At 46.9% G+C, this 14,273-nt stretch overlaps 1 protein-coding gene across 1 annotated transcript in view; it reads left to right on the top strand.

Moving 5' to 3' along the window:
- Positions 1-14,273, top strand: part of COL27A1 (collagen type XXVII alpha 1 chain) — a 453,351-nt gene that overhangs the window by 302,938 nt on the left and 136,140 nt on the right. Inside the window, exon 36 of the mRNA XM_063936676.1 lies at positions 7,196-7,249. Within this exon, the coding sequence (XP_063792746.1) occupies positions 7,196-7,249 (54 nt within the window). The remainder of the gene's footprint in view (positions 1-7,195; positions 7,250-14,273) is intronic.

The following is a 14,273-nucleotide window of genomic DNA, read 5'->3' as shown; positions in this document are numbered from 1 at the left end:
CCTCAGTCTTCTTAAGGTAGCGCACAGCACTGCAGCTGTGCGCCATTTCCTCACAGCACACTTCACACGGCAGTCACTGAGGGTGCAGGGCGCTGGGAGGGGGGCGCCCTGGGAGGCAATGAAAACCTATTTTTGGCTAAAAATACCTCACATATAGCCTCCGGGGGCTATATGGAGATATTTAACCCCTGCCAGAATCCGTTAAGAGCGGGAGACGAGGCCGCCGAAAAAGGGGCGGGGCCTATCTCCTCAGCACACAGCGCCATTTTCCCTCACAGAAAGGCTGGAGGGAAGGCTCCCAGGCTCTCCCCTGCACTGCACTACAGAAACAGGGTTAAAACAGAGAGGGGGGGCACTAATTTGGCGTTAGAAATATATAAAAAAGATGCTATAAGGGAAAACACTTATATAAGGTTGTCCCTATATAATTATAGCGTTTTTGGTGTGTGCTGGCAAACTCTCCCTCTGTCTCTCCAAAGGGCTAGTAGGTCCTGTCCTCTATCAGAGCATTCCCTGTGTGTGTGCTGTGTGTCGGTACGTGTGTGTCGACATGTATGAGGACGATGTTGGTGAGGAGGCGGAGCAATTGCCTGTAATGGTGATGTCACTCTCTAGGGAGTCGACACCGGAATGGATGGCTTATTTAGGGAATTACGTGATAATGTCAACACGCGCCAAGGTCGGTTGACGACATGAGACGGCCGACAAACAATTAGTACCGGTCCAGACGTCTCAAAAACACCGTCAGGGGTTTTAAAACGCCCGTTTACTTTAGTCGGTCGACACAGACACAGACAGGGACACTGAATCCAGTGTCGACGGTGAATAAACAAACGTATTCCTTATTAGGGCCACACGTTAAGGGCAATGAAGGAGGTGTTACATATTTCTGATACTACAAGTACCACAAAAGAGGGTATTATGTGGGATGTGAAAAAACTACCGTAGTTTTTCCTGAATCAGATAAATTAAATGAAGTGTGTGATGATGCGTGGGTTCCCCCCGATAGAAAATATGGGCGGTATACCCTTTCCCGCCAGAAGTTAGGGCGCGTTGGGAAACACCCCTTAGGGTGGATAAGGCGCTCACACGCTTATCAGAACAAGTGGCGGTACCGTCTATAGATAGGGCCGTCCTCAAGGAGCCAGCTGACAGGAGGCTGGAAAATATCATAAAAAGTATATACACACATACTGGTGTTATACTGCGACCAGCGATCGCCTCAGCCTGGATGTGCAGAGCTGGGGTGGCTTGGTCGGATTCCCTGACTAAAAATATTGATACCCTTGACAGGGACAGTATTTTATTGACTATAGAGCATTTAAGGATGCATTTCTATATATGCGAGATGCACAGAGGGATATTTGCACTCTGGCATCAAGAGTAAGTGCGATGTCCATATCTGCCAGAAGATGTTTATGGACACGACAGTGGTCAGGTGATGCAGATTCCAAACGGCACAAAGGTGTATTGCCGTATAAAGGAAGAGGAGTTATTTGGGGTCGGTCCATCGGACCTGGTGGCCACGGCAACTGCTGGAAAATCCACCGTTTTTACCCTAAGTCACATCTCTGCAGAAAAAGACACCGTCTTTTCAGCTTCAGTCCTTTCGTCCCTATAAGAGTCATATCTGCCCAGGGATAGAGGAAAGGGAAGAAGACTGCAGCAGGCAGCCCATTCCCAGGAACAGAAGCGTTCCACCGCTTCTGACAAGCTCTCAGCATGACGCTGAGACCGTACAGGACCCCTGGATCCTACAAGTAGTATCCCAGGGGTACAGATTGGAATGTCGAGACGTTTCCCCTGCGCAGGCTCCTGAAGTCTGCTTTACCAAGGTCTCCCTCCGACAAGGAGGCAGTATGGGAAACAATTCACGAGCTGTATTCCCAGCAGGTGATAATTAAATTACCCCTCCTACAACAAGAAAAGGGGTATTATTCCACACTATATTGTGGTACTGAAGCCAGAAGGCTAGGTGAGACCTATTCTAAATCTAAAAAAATTTGAACACTTACAAAGGTTCAAATCAAGATGGAGTCACTCAGAGCAGTGATAACGAACCGGGAAGAAGGGGACTATATGGTGTCCCGAGACCTCCATGTCCCAAATTTGCCCTTATCACTAAGGGTACCTCAGGTTCGTGGTACAGAACTGTCACTATCAGTTTCAGACGCTGCCGTTTGGATTGTCCACGGCACCCCGGGTCTTTACCAAGGTAATGGCCGAAATGATGGTTCTTCTTCGAAGAAAAGGCGTCTTAATTATCCCTTACTTGGACGATCTCCTGATAAGGGCAAAGTCCAGGGAACAGTTGGAGGTCGGAGTAGCACTATCTCGGATACTGTTACAACAGCAGGGGTGGATTCTAAATATTCCAAAATCGCAGCTGATCCCGACAACAAGTCTCCTGTGCTTAGGGATGATTCTGGACACAGTCCAGAAAAAGGTGTTTCTCCCGGAAGAGAAAGCCAGGGAGTTATCCGAGCTAGTCAGGAACCTCCTAAAATCAGTGCATCATTGCACAAGGGCCATGGTAAAAAAATGGTGACTTCCTTCGAAGCAATTCCAGTCGGCAGATTTCATGCAAGAACTTTTCAGTGGGATCTGCTGGACAAATGGTCCGGATCGCATCTTCAGATGCATCAGCGGATAACCCTATATCCAAGGACAAGGGTGTCTCTCCTGTGGTGGTTACAGAGTGCTCATCTTCTAGAGGGCCGCAGATTCGGCATTCAGTTTTGGATGTTGGTGACCACGGAGGCCAGCCCGAGAGGCTGGGGAGCAGTCACACAAGGAAAAAATTTCCAGGGAGTGTGATCAAGTCTGGAGACTTTTCTCCACATAAATATAGCTAAGGGTAAATTTATAATGCTCTAAGCTTAGCAAGACCTCTGCTTCAAGGTCAGCCGGTATTGATCCAGTGGGATAAAACATCACGGCAGTCGCCCACGTAAATAGACAGGGCGGCACAAGAAGCAGGAGGGCAGTGGCAAAAACTGCAAGGACTTTTCGCTGGGCGGAAAATCATGTGATAGCACTGTCAGCAGTGTTTCATTCCGGGAATGGAAACTGGGAAGCAGACTTCCTCAGTAGGCACGACCTCCACCCGGCAGAGTGGGAACTTCATGGGGAAGTTTTCCACATGATTGTAAACCGTTGGGAATTACCAAAGGTGGACATGATGGCGTCCCGTCTGAACAAAAAACGGGACAGGTATTGCGCCAGGTTAAGAGACCCTCAGGCAATAGCTGTGGACGTTCTGGTAACACCGTGGGTGTACCAGTCGGTGTATGTGTTCCATCCTCTGCTTTTCATACCTAAGGTACTGAGAATTATAAGACGTAGAGGAGTAAGAACTATACTCATGGCTCCGGATTGGCCAAGAAGGACTTGGTACCCGGAACTTCAAGAGATGCTCACAGAGGACTTATGGCCTCTGCCGCTAAGAAGGGACTTGTTTCAGCAAGTACCATGTCTGTTCCAAGACTTACCGCAGCTGCGTTTGACGGCATGGCGGTGGAACGCCGGATCCTAAGGGAAAAGGCATTCAGGAAGAGGTCATTCCTACCCTGGTCAAAGCCAGAAAGGAGGTGACCGCACAACATTATCACCACATGTGGCGAAAATATGTTGCGTGGTGGTGAGGCCAGGAAGGCCCCACGAAGAAATTTCAACTCGGTCGATTCCTGCATTTCCTGCAAACAGGAGTGTCTATGGGCCTCAAATTGGGGTCCATTAAGGTTCAAATTTCGGCCCTGTCGATTTTTCTTCCAGAAAGAATTGGCTTCAGTTCCTGAAGTCCAGAAGTTTGTCAAGGGAGTATTGCATATACAACCCCCTTTTGTGCCTCCAGTGGCACTGTGGGATCTCAACGTAGTTCTGGGATTCCTCAAAACACATTGGTTTAAAACCAGTCAAATCTGTGGATTTGAAGCATCTCACATGAAAAGTGAACATGCTCTTGGACCTGGCCTGGACCAGGCGAGTGTCAAATTGGTGGTTTTTTTCTCAAAAAAGCCCATATCTGTTTGTCCATTCGGACAGGGCAGAGCTGCGGACTCGTCCCCAGTTCTCTCCCTAAGGTGGTGTCAGTGTTTCACCTGAACCAGCTTATTGTGGTGTCTTGCGCCTACTAGGGACTTGGAGGACTCCAAGTTGCTAGATGTGGTCAGGGCCCTGAAAATATAGGTTCCAGGACGGCTGGAGTCAGGAAAACTGACTTGCTGTTATCCTGTATGCACCCAACAAACTGGGTGCTCTTGCTTCTAAGCAGACTTTTGCTAGTTGGATGTGTAATACAATTCAGCTTGCACATTCTGTGGCAGGCCTGCCACAGCCAAAATATGTAAATACCCATTCCACAAGGAAGGTGGGCTCATCTTGGGCGGCTGCCCGAGGGGTCTCGGCTTTACAACTTTGCCGAGCGGCTATTTAGTCAGGGGCAAACACGTTTGTAAAATCCTACAAATTTGATACCCTGGCTAAGGAGGACCTGGAGTTCTCTCATTCGGTGCTGCAGAGTCATCCGCACTCTCCCGCCCGTTTGGGAGCTTTGGTATAATCCCCATGGTCCTTTCAGGAACCCCAGCATCCACTAGGACGATAGAGAAAATAAGAATTTACTTACCGATAATTCTATTTCTCGGAGTCCGTAGTGGATGCTGGGCGCCCATCCCAAGTGCGGATTATCTGCATTACTTGTACATAGTTACAAAAATCGGGTTATTATTTGTTGTGAGCCATCTTTTCAGAGGCTCCGCTGTTATCATACTGTTAACTGGGTTCAGATCACAGGTTGTACAGTGTGATTGGTGTGGCTGGTATGAGTCTTACCCGGGATTCATAAATCCTTCCTTATTGTGTACGCTCGTCCGGGCACAGTATCCTAACTGAGGCTTGGAGGAGGGTCATAGGGGGAGGAGCCAGTGCACACCACCTGATCCTAAAGCTTTACTTTTTGTGCCCTGTCTCCTGCGGAGCCGCTATTCCCCATGGTCCTTTCAGGAACCCCAGCATCCACTACGGACTCCGAGAAATAGAATTATCGGTAAGTAAATTCTTATTTTACCAGTATGGTTTTGGATTGCTGGTGGAGGGAGGGGGGGACATGCACCTACGTAAAGAACATACTTAGTGCCCCGATTGCATTTGAACCCTCAGTGCTGTGAGAAATCACTGCTAATCACTGTGCCACCATGCTGTGTATTTACCATGTCAACTGCAATTAAATACAGATGCATGTACAAAATGAATGCATGGATTGCTAATCTGAGAAATTGCAGTGGTCTGCGAGTAGAAAGGCGCCGCTCCGACGGAAAGAATAAACGCCCCCTGCAAAATTGCGAATGCAGCGCAGATCGCAATCCATTCGCAGATGCGTACGCAATTTCCAGAACATCAAAGATACTTTGCCGTCTAAGCAAATGTAAGTAGGTTTGAGGCTACCTCAAATCTGCGACTGAGACTGACTGGAAGTGGTCTGCACTGACACCCCCAGAAAACGTCAGGTTTCCGCCCAGAAACGCCGACTTCCTGTCAGTCAAACAGAGGCTACTTTGCGATTAGGATCAGTACGCAATTTCTGTCGCTCTTACCCCTCGCGCATGCGCATTAGTTCGATAATCGCTCAATTAGCGAGTCCTCCAAATAGCGATCCATGCTGAATTAGGCCCTTTATTAGCACCTCAGTCCGTTTGATTATACCATCTGTGTACAAGCAGGAATATCCCTAAAACCTGGACTATTGTGGTGCCTTGTGAACCACGTTTGGGGACCAATGGGTTAATCTATCAAATACTGCAGTTCATTCCTTTAATTTGTGTGATCAGTCTAATGCTACACATCCTATTTCCCAGCGGTATTCCCACTTCTGAGCAGGGACTAAAAGATCAGATCTCTTTATCGTGTACATTTATTTTTCTAGTTTAATATTTGGTGGCCCAATTTTTCCTGTGGTTTATGTATACTGTATTAAAAATGTTTTGGGATTAGATTTGCTATGTTTAGCTAACTTAATTTCCTTTTTACATATTTTGCTACATTCCTAATATATCCTTAATTCATTTTCAGACTCTTCTAGTTTTAACAATTTAAATGCTTCCCCCCCCCCCTATCACATTCAGTATATTCTTATATTTATCATGCTAATTATGCGTGTGGACCCTGCTATCTTCTCATATTTAAGGAAAAAATGAAGTATCACTAGAATGTACCAAGTTAGGAGGCATAATACGTATATCCTGCTTTCCGTATGGGGATGGTATGTAACATCCTCTGAAAGGGATGCCGGCGGTCATGTAACTGACGCCGGAATACCAACACCGCTCGGTAGACTGGCGCCGGGACACCGACAGCCGAAATCCCAAAGTTAAGAAGGTAATTATAGGTGTGGGTATTAGGGTTAGGTACTAGGGTGGTTATTTTCTCCAACCTCCCCCCCCCCCCCCCCCCCCCCTCCAGATTTAGCCCTAGCCGCCACCAGAGGAGGGTTAGAGGGGGAGGGTGTGTGGTGGAGAAGGGTTAGCGTACTTACTCCCCAAACATGTCAGGAATCTCGGTTTTCGGGATCCCGGAATCCGTCATGTGACCACCGGCATCATGAACGCTGGGATATCATACTACACTCCTTTGAAGTGCGTAGCTTTTTGAAACTTGCTTGCTTTTGCTAATGCCATCTTCATATGGCGCTAGCCTTTCCAGAGAAATAGAGGCCATCATACAACTGAGAAACCTTGCTTGGTTTTGCTTTAAATTCATCAAAGAAATTATTTTAGCTCAATCTATTTATTTTCTTTCATTTAGTTTACTTTCTTTTACCACCTCACCTTGAACATGTGTCTGTAAGTGTATACCACTTGTGTCTTTTTAGATATATTTGAGTTTATTGTCAAAGATGATGCCATTTCTTTTCTTTTTTTTTTCTCTTGTTTATACATAACATGCAGTTTTTAGCATACTGTACACTTGGGGCAATTCAATAAGCTACTGGGTTCCACGTGTCTTGTTTCTGTGTACTGTGGGGGTAACATTGCATGATCATATATGCTATGGTTAATTTGGTCATTTTTGCTTGCGCACAAATGAATTAATTATAATTGGCATAATTTGCACAGAAACCTAATGTGCAAGGTTACTCATGGCAAATGTAAACACCCGACCAACCTTGTTTAATTTGACATATCATCTGTGTTTGCAGGGAGAACTTGGATTAGAGGGAGACAGCGGTCTGATGGGCCCCGATGGAATGAAGGTAAGTGGCAGTGTATGGGAACATAGCTGCTTTCTGTGCTAGGCGGGAAAATTTGTCTTTCAGTTTACTGCATTTGATCATTGGTTTGAGCTCTGCTGTCCCAAAACGGACACTTGTGGTACCATTGCAGAAATGTAGATTTATACATAAAATCAAAAAGAGGCACAGTGATAGAAAAGAGGGACAGTGGGAAAGAAAACAGGGATTCTGTCCAAAAGCAGTACTAGGGGGGTAATTCAGACCTGATCGAACGCAGGCGTTTTTTTTCAGTGCTGAGATCAGGTAGTTGCCGCCTACGGGGGGGAAGGGGGTAAACGCTTTGCTGGGGTGCGATCGCCTGTGCAGAGAGCTGCACAAACAAAAGTCTCTGCCCAGCTCAGGACTTACTCAGACGCTGCGATGATCCTGACAGGAGCTGACGTCAGGAGCCCTCCCTTGAAACGGCTGGACCTGCCTGCGTGCGCCCCGACACTCTTTTAAAATGATCAGTTAACACCCACAAACGGCCTCTTCCTGTCAATCTCCTTGTGATCGCCGGTGCGATTGCTTTCTGTAGATTTCATCGCTGTCTGGCGATCCCGGGCATGCGCAGTTCAGACCTCATCGCACCGCTGCGAAAAAAAGCTAGCGTGCGATCGGGTCTGAATGACCCCCTTTACCTGTAAAAGAGAGTGGTTGGGGGGAGGTGGCGTCATTTAGTCACCGGTTCTTGGCCCATTTTACATGACGTCAAGGAAGAGTATGTGTACTGTACAACTGCCGACTTCCTGTCTATTGCCAATCATATGACGCTCTCTGTTCATCCCAGGTGCTGTCCTGCTACTAGTACAGTATTATTCATAGATGATTGGTGCAACTGGAGAACTCTTCATTTTCTGTGCTGTAATAAGTATATAAATTTGTTCCACGGTCCTTTAACAGTAAGAACCCAGAAAACCGGACCCATTGCACTGCGGACTGAGATTCTCCGTCCTCTTTCCCCACTAATTTTACAGATGTAAAACCATTTCTGACTGGAATAGTTTGGGGACTGATTCACATTTAGGAGTAAGAGCAAAAAAAAAAGGAAGAATTTTCTCCTGGGACCAACCATGTTGCAATAGGGGGTACAAATGCATTTATTTTGTATTTTTTTGCATACAGGGAAAATACCGTCTGCTTTCGCATATAGTGAACAAATACTGGCCAGCTTTGTTTTCACAATGAAATTTAGGGCGGTATCCTATTAGCCGCGAAAACACTGCGATTTATCGCAGGTCAACTTATTGCGCCACAAAAATGGCTTTACGTGGGTATGCATGCTACCGTTTTTCAACCTATCCTTTTGCAAAAGTGCAAAAATGGTATTTGCACAATAAATCTTGCTGGCAGATCCAGTGAAACGTGTAGGAGAAAATCTGCTTGTACCCCAAAAAAGCTAAACTAATATTGGATAACAGTATAGAAGTGTATTGGTGACCATAATAAAGTATTAGTTGTATTTAAATTGTGTCAAATGGCTGTTCTAAGCATTTTTTTTTTTAAATAATGCAAAAAAAAAAAAAAAGATAGAAAACAAGTGTTTTTCAGCAAAATCAGTGCTCAAATTAAATGGGGGGGGGGGGGGGGACATAAACATGGATATAACAATATGGGTCATGTTAAGTGGCTTTAAAAAAAACCTCCCCCAAAAAAATGATTACCCCCACCTGCAAGCCTAAAAACACTTGTCCCACTCATAAAGCACCTCAATGTACCTGTCCCATACCTTGTACCCCAATTTCCATAATTTTGCATTTTTTCACCCAAAAAATGAAGTTATTATTGGCTAATTATAACTTAGTAAAAACATCTGCGTGCCTAATCAGTCTTAGGGGTTCTGTACCAGATTTTACATCAAAATAGGTATTTTCTCCATCTGAAGTTTAACATGATTTTACCAAGGTGCAAGTTGCTCCTTTGTTTTTTTGCTTTGCTTTGCTCGTACTCCTAACACTAAACCAGAATTTATGTTTGGTTATTTATCATTTAATTTTTTGTAAGCCACTGAATTTATTTTGTCCAGTCGATTGCATTTGCAGAATGGATGAAGAAATATATATGAACATTATTTTTCTCTAACGTCCTAAGTGGATGCTGGGGACTCCGTCAGGACCATGGGGTTTAGCGGCTCCGCAGGAGACAGGGCACAATAATAAAAGCTTTAGGATCAGGTGGTGTGCACTGGCTCCTCCCCCTATGACCCTCCTCCAAGCCTCCGTTAAGATTTTGTGCCCGAACGAGAAGGGTGCAATCTAGGTGGCTCTCCTGAGCTGCTTAGAATAAAAGTTTAAGTTAGGTTTTTTATTTTCAGTGAGTCCTGCTGGCAACAGGCTCACTGCTACGAGGGACTTAGGGGAGAGAAGTAAACTCACCTGCGTGCAGGATGGATTTGCTTCTTAGGCTACTGGACACCATTAGCTCCAGAGGGAGTCGGAACACAGGTCTCACCCTGGGGTTCGTCCCGGAGCCGTGCCGCCGACCCCCCTTGCAGATGCCGAAGTTGAAGAGGTCCAGAAACAGGCGGCAGAAGACTTTCAGTCTTCATAAGGTAGCGCACAGCACTGCAGCTGTGCGCCATTGTTGTCAGCACACTTCATACCAGCGGTCACTGAGGGTGCAGGGCGCTGGGGGGGGCGCCCTGGGCAGCAATGTATTATACCTTTTTTATGGCTAAAATACATCACATATAGCCCTTGAGGCTATATGGATGTATTTAACCCCTGCCAGATCTCACAAACTCCGGGAGAAGAGCCCGCCGTTTTAGGGGGCGGGGCCTATTCTCCTCAGCACACGGCGCCATTTTCCTGCTCAGCTCTGCTGTGAGGAAGGCTCCCAGGCTCTCCCCTGCACTGCACTACAGAAACAGGGTTAAAACAGAGAGGGGGGGCACTTATTTGGCGATATGATTACATATGTGAAAATGCTATAAGGGAAAACACTTGTATAAGGGGTTGTCCCTGTATAATTATAGCGTTTTTGGTGTGTGCTGGCAAACTCTCCCTCTGTCTCCCCAAAGGGCTAGTGGGGTCCTGTCCTCTATCAGAGCATTCCCTGTGTGTGTGCTGTGTGTCGGTACGTGTGTGTCGACATGTAGGAGGACGATGTTGGTGAGGAGGCGGAGCAAATTGCCTGTATTGGTGATGTCACTCTCTAGGGAGTCGATACCGGAATGGATGGCTTATTTAGGAATTACGTGATAATGTCAACACGATGCAAGGTCGGTTGACGACATGAGACGGCCGGCAAACAAATTAGTACCTGTCCAGGCGTCAGGGGCTTGTAAAAACGCCCATTTACCAAGGGAATAATCTACTTGTAGTTTTTCCTGAATCAGATAAATTAAAGTGTGTGATGATACGTGGGTTTCCTCCGATAGAAAATTATTGGAGGTATACCTTTTCCCGCCAGAAGTGAGGGCGAGTTGGGAAACACACCTTAGGGTGGATAAGGCGCTCACACGCTTATAAAAACAAGTGGCGTTACCGTCTCCAGATACGGCCGCCCTCAAAGAGCCAGCTGATAGGAAGCTGAAAAATATCCTAAAAAGTATATACACACATACTGGTGTTATACTACGACCAGCAATCGCCTCAGCCTGGATGTGCAGCGCTGGGGGGGCTTGGTCGGATTTCCTGACTGAAAATATTGATACCCTTGACAGGAACAATATTTTATTGACTATAGAGCATTTTAAGGATGCATTTCTATATATGCGAGATGCGCAGAGGGATATTTGCATTCTGGCATCAAGAGTAGATGTGATGTCCATATCTGCCAGACGATGTTTATAGACACGACAGTGGTCAGGTGATGCAGATTCCAGACGGCACATGGAAGTATTGCCGTATAAAGGGGCGGTCCATCGGACCTGGTGGCCATGACAACAGCTGGAAAATCCACTTTGGTTACCCCAAGTCACATCTCAGCAGAAAAGGACACAGTCTTTTCAGTCTCAGTCCTTTCGTACCCATAAAGGCAGGCGGGCAAAAGGCCAGTCATATCTGCCCAGGGTTAGAGGAAAGGGAAGAAGACTGCAGCAGGCAGCCCATTCCCAGGAACAGAAGTCCTCCACAGCTTCTGCCAAGTCCGCAGCATGACGCTGGGGCCATACAAGCGGACTCAGGTGCGGTGGGGGGTCATCTCAAGAGTTTCAGCACGCAGTGGGCTCACTCGCAAGTGGACTCCTGGATCCTACACGTAGTATCCCAGGTGTACATTGGAAATTCGAGACAGGGAGGCAGTATTGGGAAAAAAATTCACAGGCTGTATTCCCAGCAGGTGATAATCAAAGTACCCCTCCTACAACAAGGGAAGGCGTATTATTCCACACTATATTGTGGTACTGAAGCCAAACGGCTCGGTGAGATCTAAAAGATTTGAACAATTACATACAAGGGTTCAAATCAAGATGGAGTCACTCAGAGCAGTGATAGCGAACCAGGACGATATGGTGTCACTGGATATCAGGGACGCTTACCTACATGTCCAAATTTTGCCCTTCTCACCAAGGGTATCTCAGGTTCGTGGTACAGAACTGTCACTATCAGTTCAGACGCTGCCGTTTGGATTGTCCACGGCACCCCGGGTCTTTACCATGGTAATGGCCGAAATGATGATTCTTCCTAAAAGAAATATGGACGCTTTCCTGATAAGGGCAAGGTCCAGAGAACAGTTGGCGGTCGGAGTAGCACTATCTCAAGTAGTTCTACGACAGCACGAGTGGATTCTAAATATTCCAAAATTGCAGCTTTTTCCGACGACACGTCTAATGTTCCTAGGAATGATTCTGGACACAGTCCAGAAAAGGATGTTTTCTCCCGGAGAAGAAGGCCAGGGAGTTATCCGAGCTAGTCAGGAACCTCCTAAAACCAGGAAAAGTATCAGTGCATCATTGCACAAGGGTCCTGTGAAAAATGGTGGTTTCTTACAAAGCGATCCCATTCGGTAGATTTCACGCAAGAACCTTTCAGTGGAATCTGCTGGGAAAATGGTCCGGATCGCATCTTTAGATGCATCAGCGGATAACCCTGTCTCCAAGGACAAGGGTGTTTTCTTCTGCGGTGGCTGCAGAGTGCTCATATATGAAAGGGCCGCAGATTCGACATTCAGGACTGGGTCCTGGTGACCACGGATGCCAGCCTGAGTGGCTGGGGAGCAGTCACACAAGGAAAAAATTTCCAGGGAGTGTGATCAAGTCTGGAGACTTCTCTCCACATAAATATACTGGAGCTAAGGGCAATTTACAAGGCTCTAAGCTTAGCAAGACCTCTGCTTCAAGGTCAGCCGGTATTGATCCAGTGGGACAACATCATGGCAGTCGCCCACGTAAACAGACAGGGCGGCACATGAAGCAGGAGGGAAATGGCAGAAACTGCAAGGATTATTCGCTGGGCGAAAAATCATGTGATAACACTCTCAGCAGTGTTAATTCCGGGAGTGGAAAACTGGGAAGCAGACTTCCTCAGCAGGCATAACCTCCACCCGGGAGAGTGGGGACTTCAGCGGGAAGTCTTCCACATGATTGTAAACCGTTGGGAAAAGCCAAAGGTGGACATGATGGCGTCCCGCCTGAACAAAAAACTAGACAAATATTGCGCCAGGTCAAGGGACCCTCAGGCAATAGCGGTGGACGCTCTGGTAACACTGTGGGTGTACCAGTCAGGGTATGTGTTCCCTCCTATGCATCTCATACCAAAAGTACTGAGAATCATAAGAAGGAGATGAGTAAGAACGATACTCGTGGTTCCGGATGGGTCAAGAAGGACTTGGTACCCGGAACTTCAAGAGATGCTCACGGAAGAACCGTGGCCTCTACCTTTAAGAAAGGACCTGCTCCAGCAGGGGCCTTGTCTGTTCCAAGACTTACCGCGGCTGCGTTTGACGGCATGGCAGTTGAACGCCGGATCCTGAAAGGGCATTCCAGATGAAGTCATCCCTACCCTGGTCGAAGCCAGGAAGGATGTAACCGCAAAACATTTTCACCGCATTTGGCGAAAATATGTTGCGTGGTGTGAGGCCAAGAAGGTCCCTACAGAGGAATTCCAACTGGGTCGTTTCCTACATTTCCTGAAAACAGGACTGTCTATGGGCCTAAAATTAGGGTCCATTAAGGTTCAAATTTCGACCCTGTCGAATTTCTTCCAGAAAGAACTGGCTTCAGTGCCTGAAGTTCAGACGTTTGTAAAAGGGGTACTGCATATACAGCCTCCTTTTGTGCCCCCAGTGGCACCTTGGGATCTCAATGTTGTTTTGAGTTTCCTAAAGTCACATTGGTTTGATACACTCACCACTGTGGAATTAAAATATTTCACAAGGAAGGTGAAGATTCTATTAGCCCTGGCTTCAGCCAGGCGTGTGTCAGAATGGGCGGCTTTATCATATAAAAGCCCTTACTTAATTTTCATTCTGACAGGGCAGAATTGAGGACTCGTCCTCAATTTCTCCTTAAGGTGTTTTCTGTTTTTCACATGAACCAACCTATTGTGGTACCTGCGGCTACTAGGGACTTGGAGGACTCCAAGTTACTTGACGTTGTCAGGGCCCTGAAAATATATGTTTCCAGGACGACTGGAGTCAGAAAATCTGACTCGCTGTTTAGCCTGTATGCACCCAACAAGATGGGTGTTCCTGCTTCTAAGCAGACGATTGCTCGCTGGATTTGTAGTACAATTCAGCTTGCACATTCTGTGGCAGGCTTGCCACAGCCAAAATCAGTAAAAGCCCATTCCACAAGGAAGTGGGCTCATCTTGGGCGGCTGCCCGAGGGGTCTCGGCTTTACAACTTTGCCGAGCTGCTACTTGGTCAGGGGCACACCCTGACTGAGGAGGACCTGGAGTTCTCTCATTCGGTGCTGCAGAGTCATCCGCACTCTCCCGCCCGTTTGGGAGCTTTGGTATAATCCCCATGGTCCTGACGGAGTCCCCAGCATCCACTTAGGACGTTAGAGAAAATAAGAATTTACTTACCGATAATTCTATTTCTCGTAGTCCGTAGTGGATGCTG

The sequence above is a fragment of the Pseudophryne corroboree genome, chromosome 8 (assembly GCF_028390025.1).
Source record: "Pseudophryne corroboree isolate aPseCor3 chromosome 8, aPseCor3.hap2, whole genome shotgun sequence".
Classification (NCBI taxonomy): domain Eukaryota; kingdom Metazoa; phylum Chordata; class Amphibia; order Anura; family Myobatrachidae; genus Pseudophryne; species Pseudophryne corroboree.
Note: the sequence above shows the minus strand (reverse complement) of the source record. Positions and strands in the feature narration are given on the sequence as shown.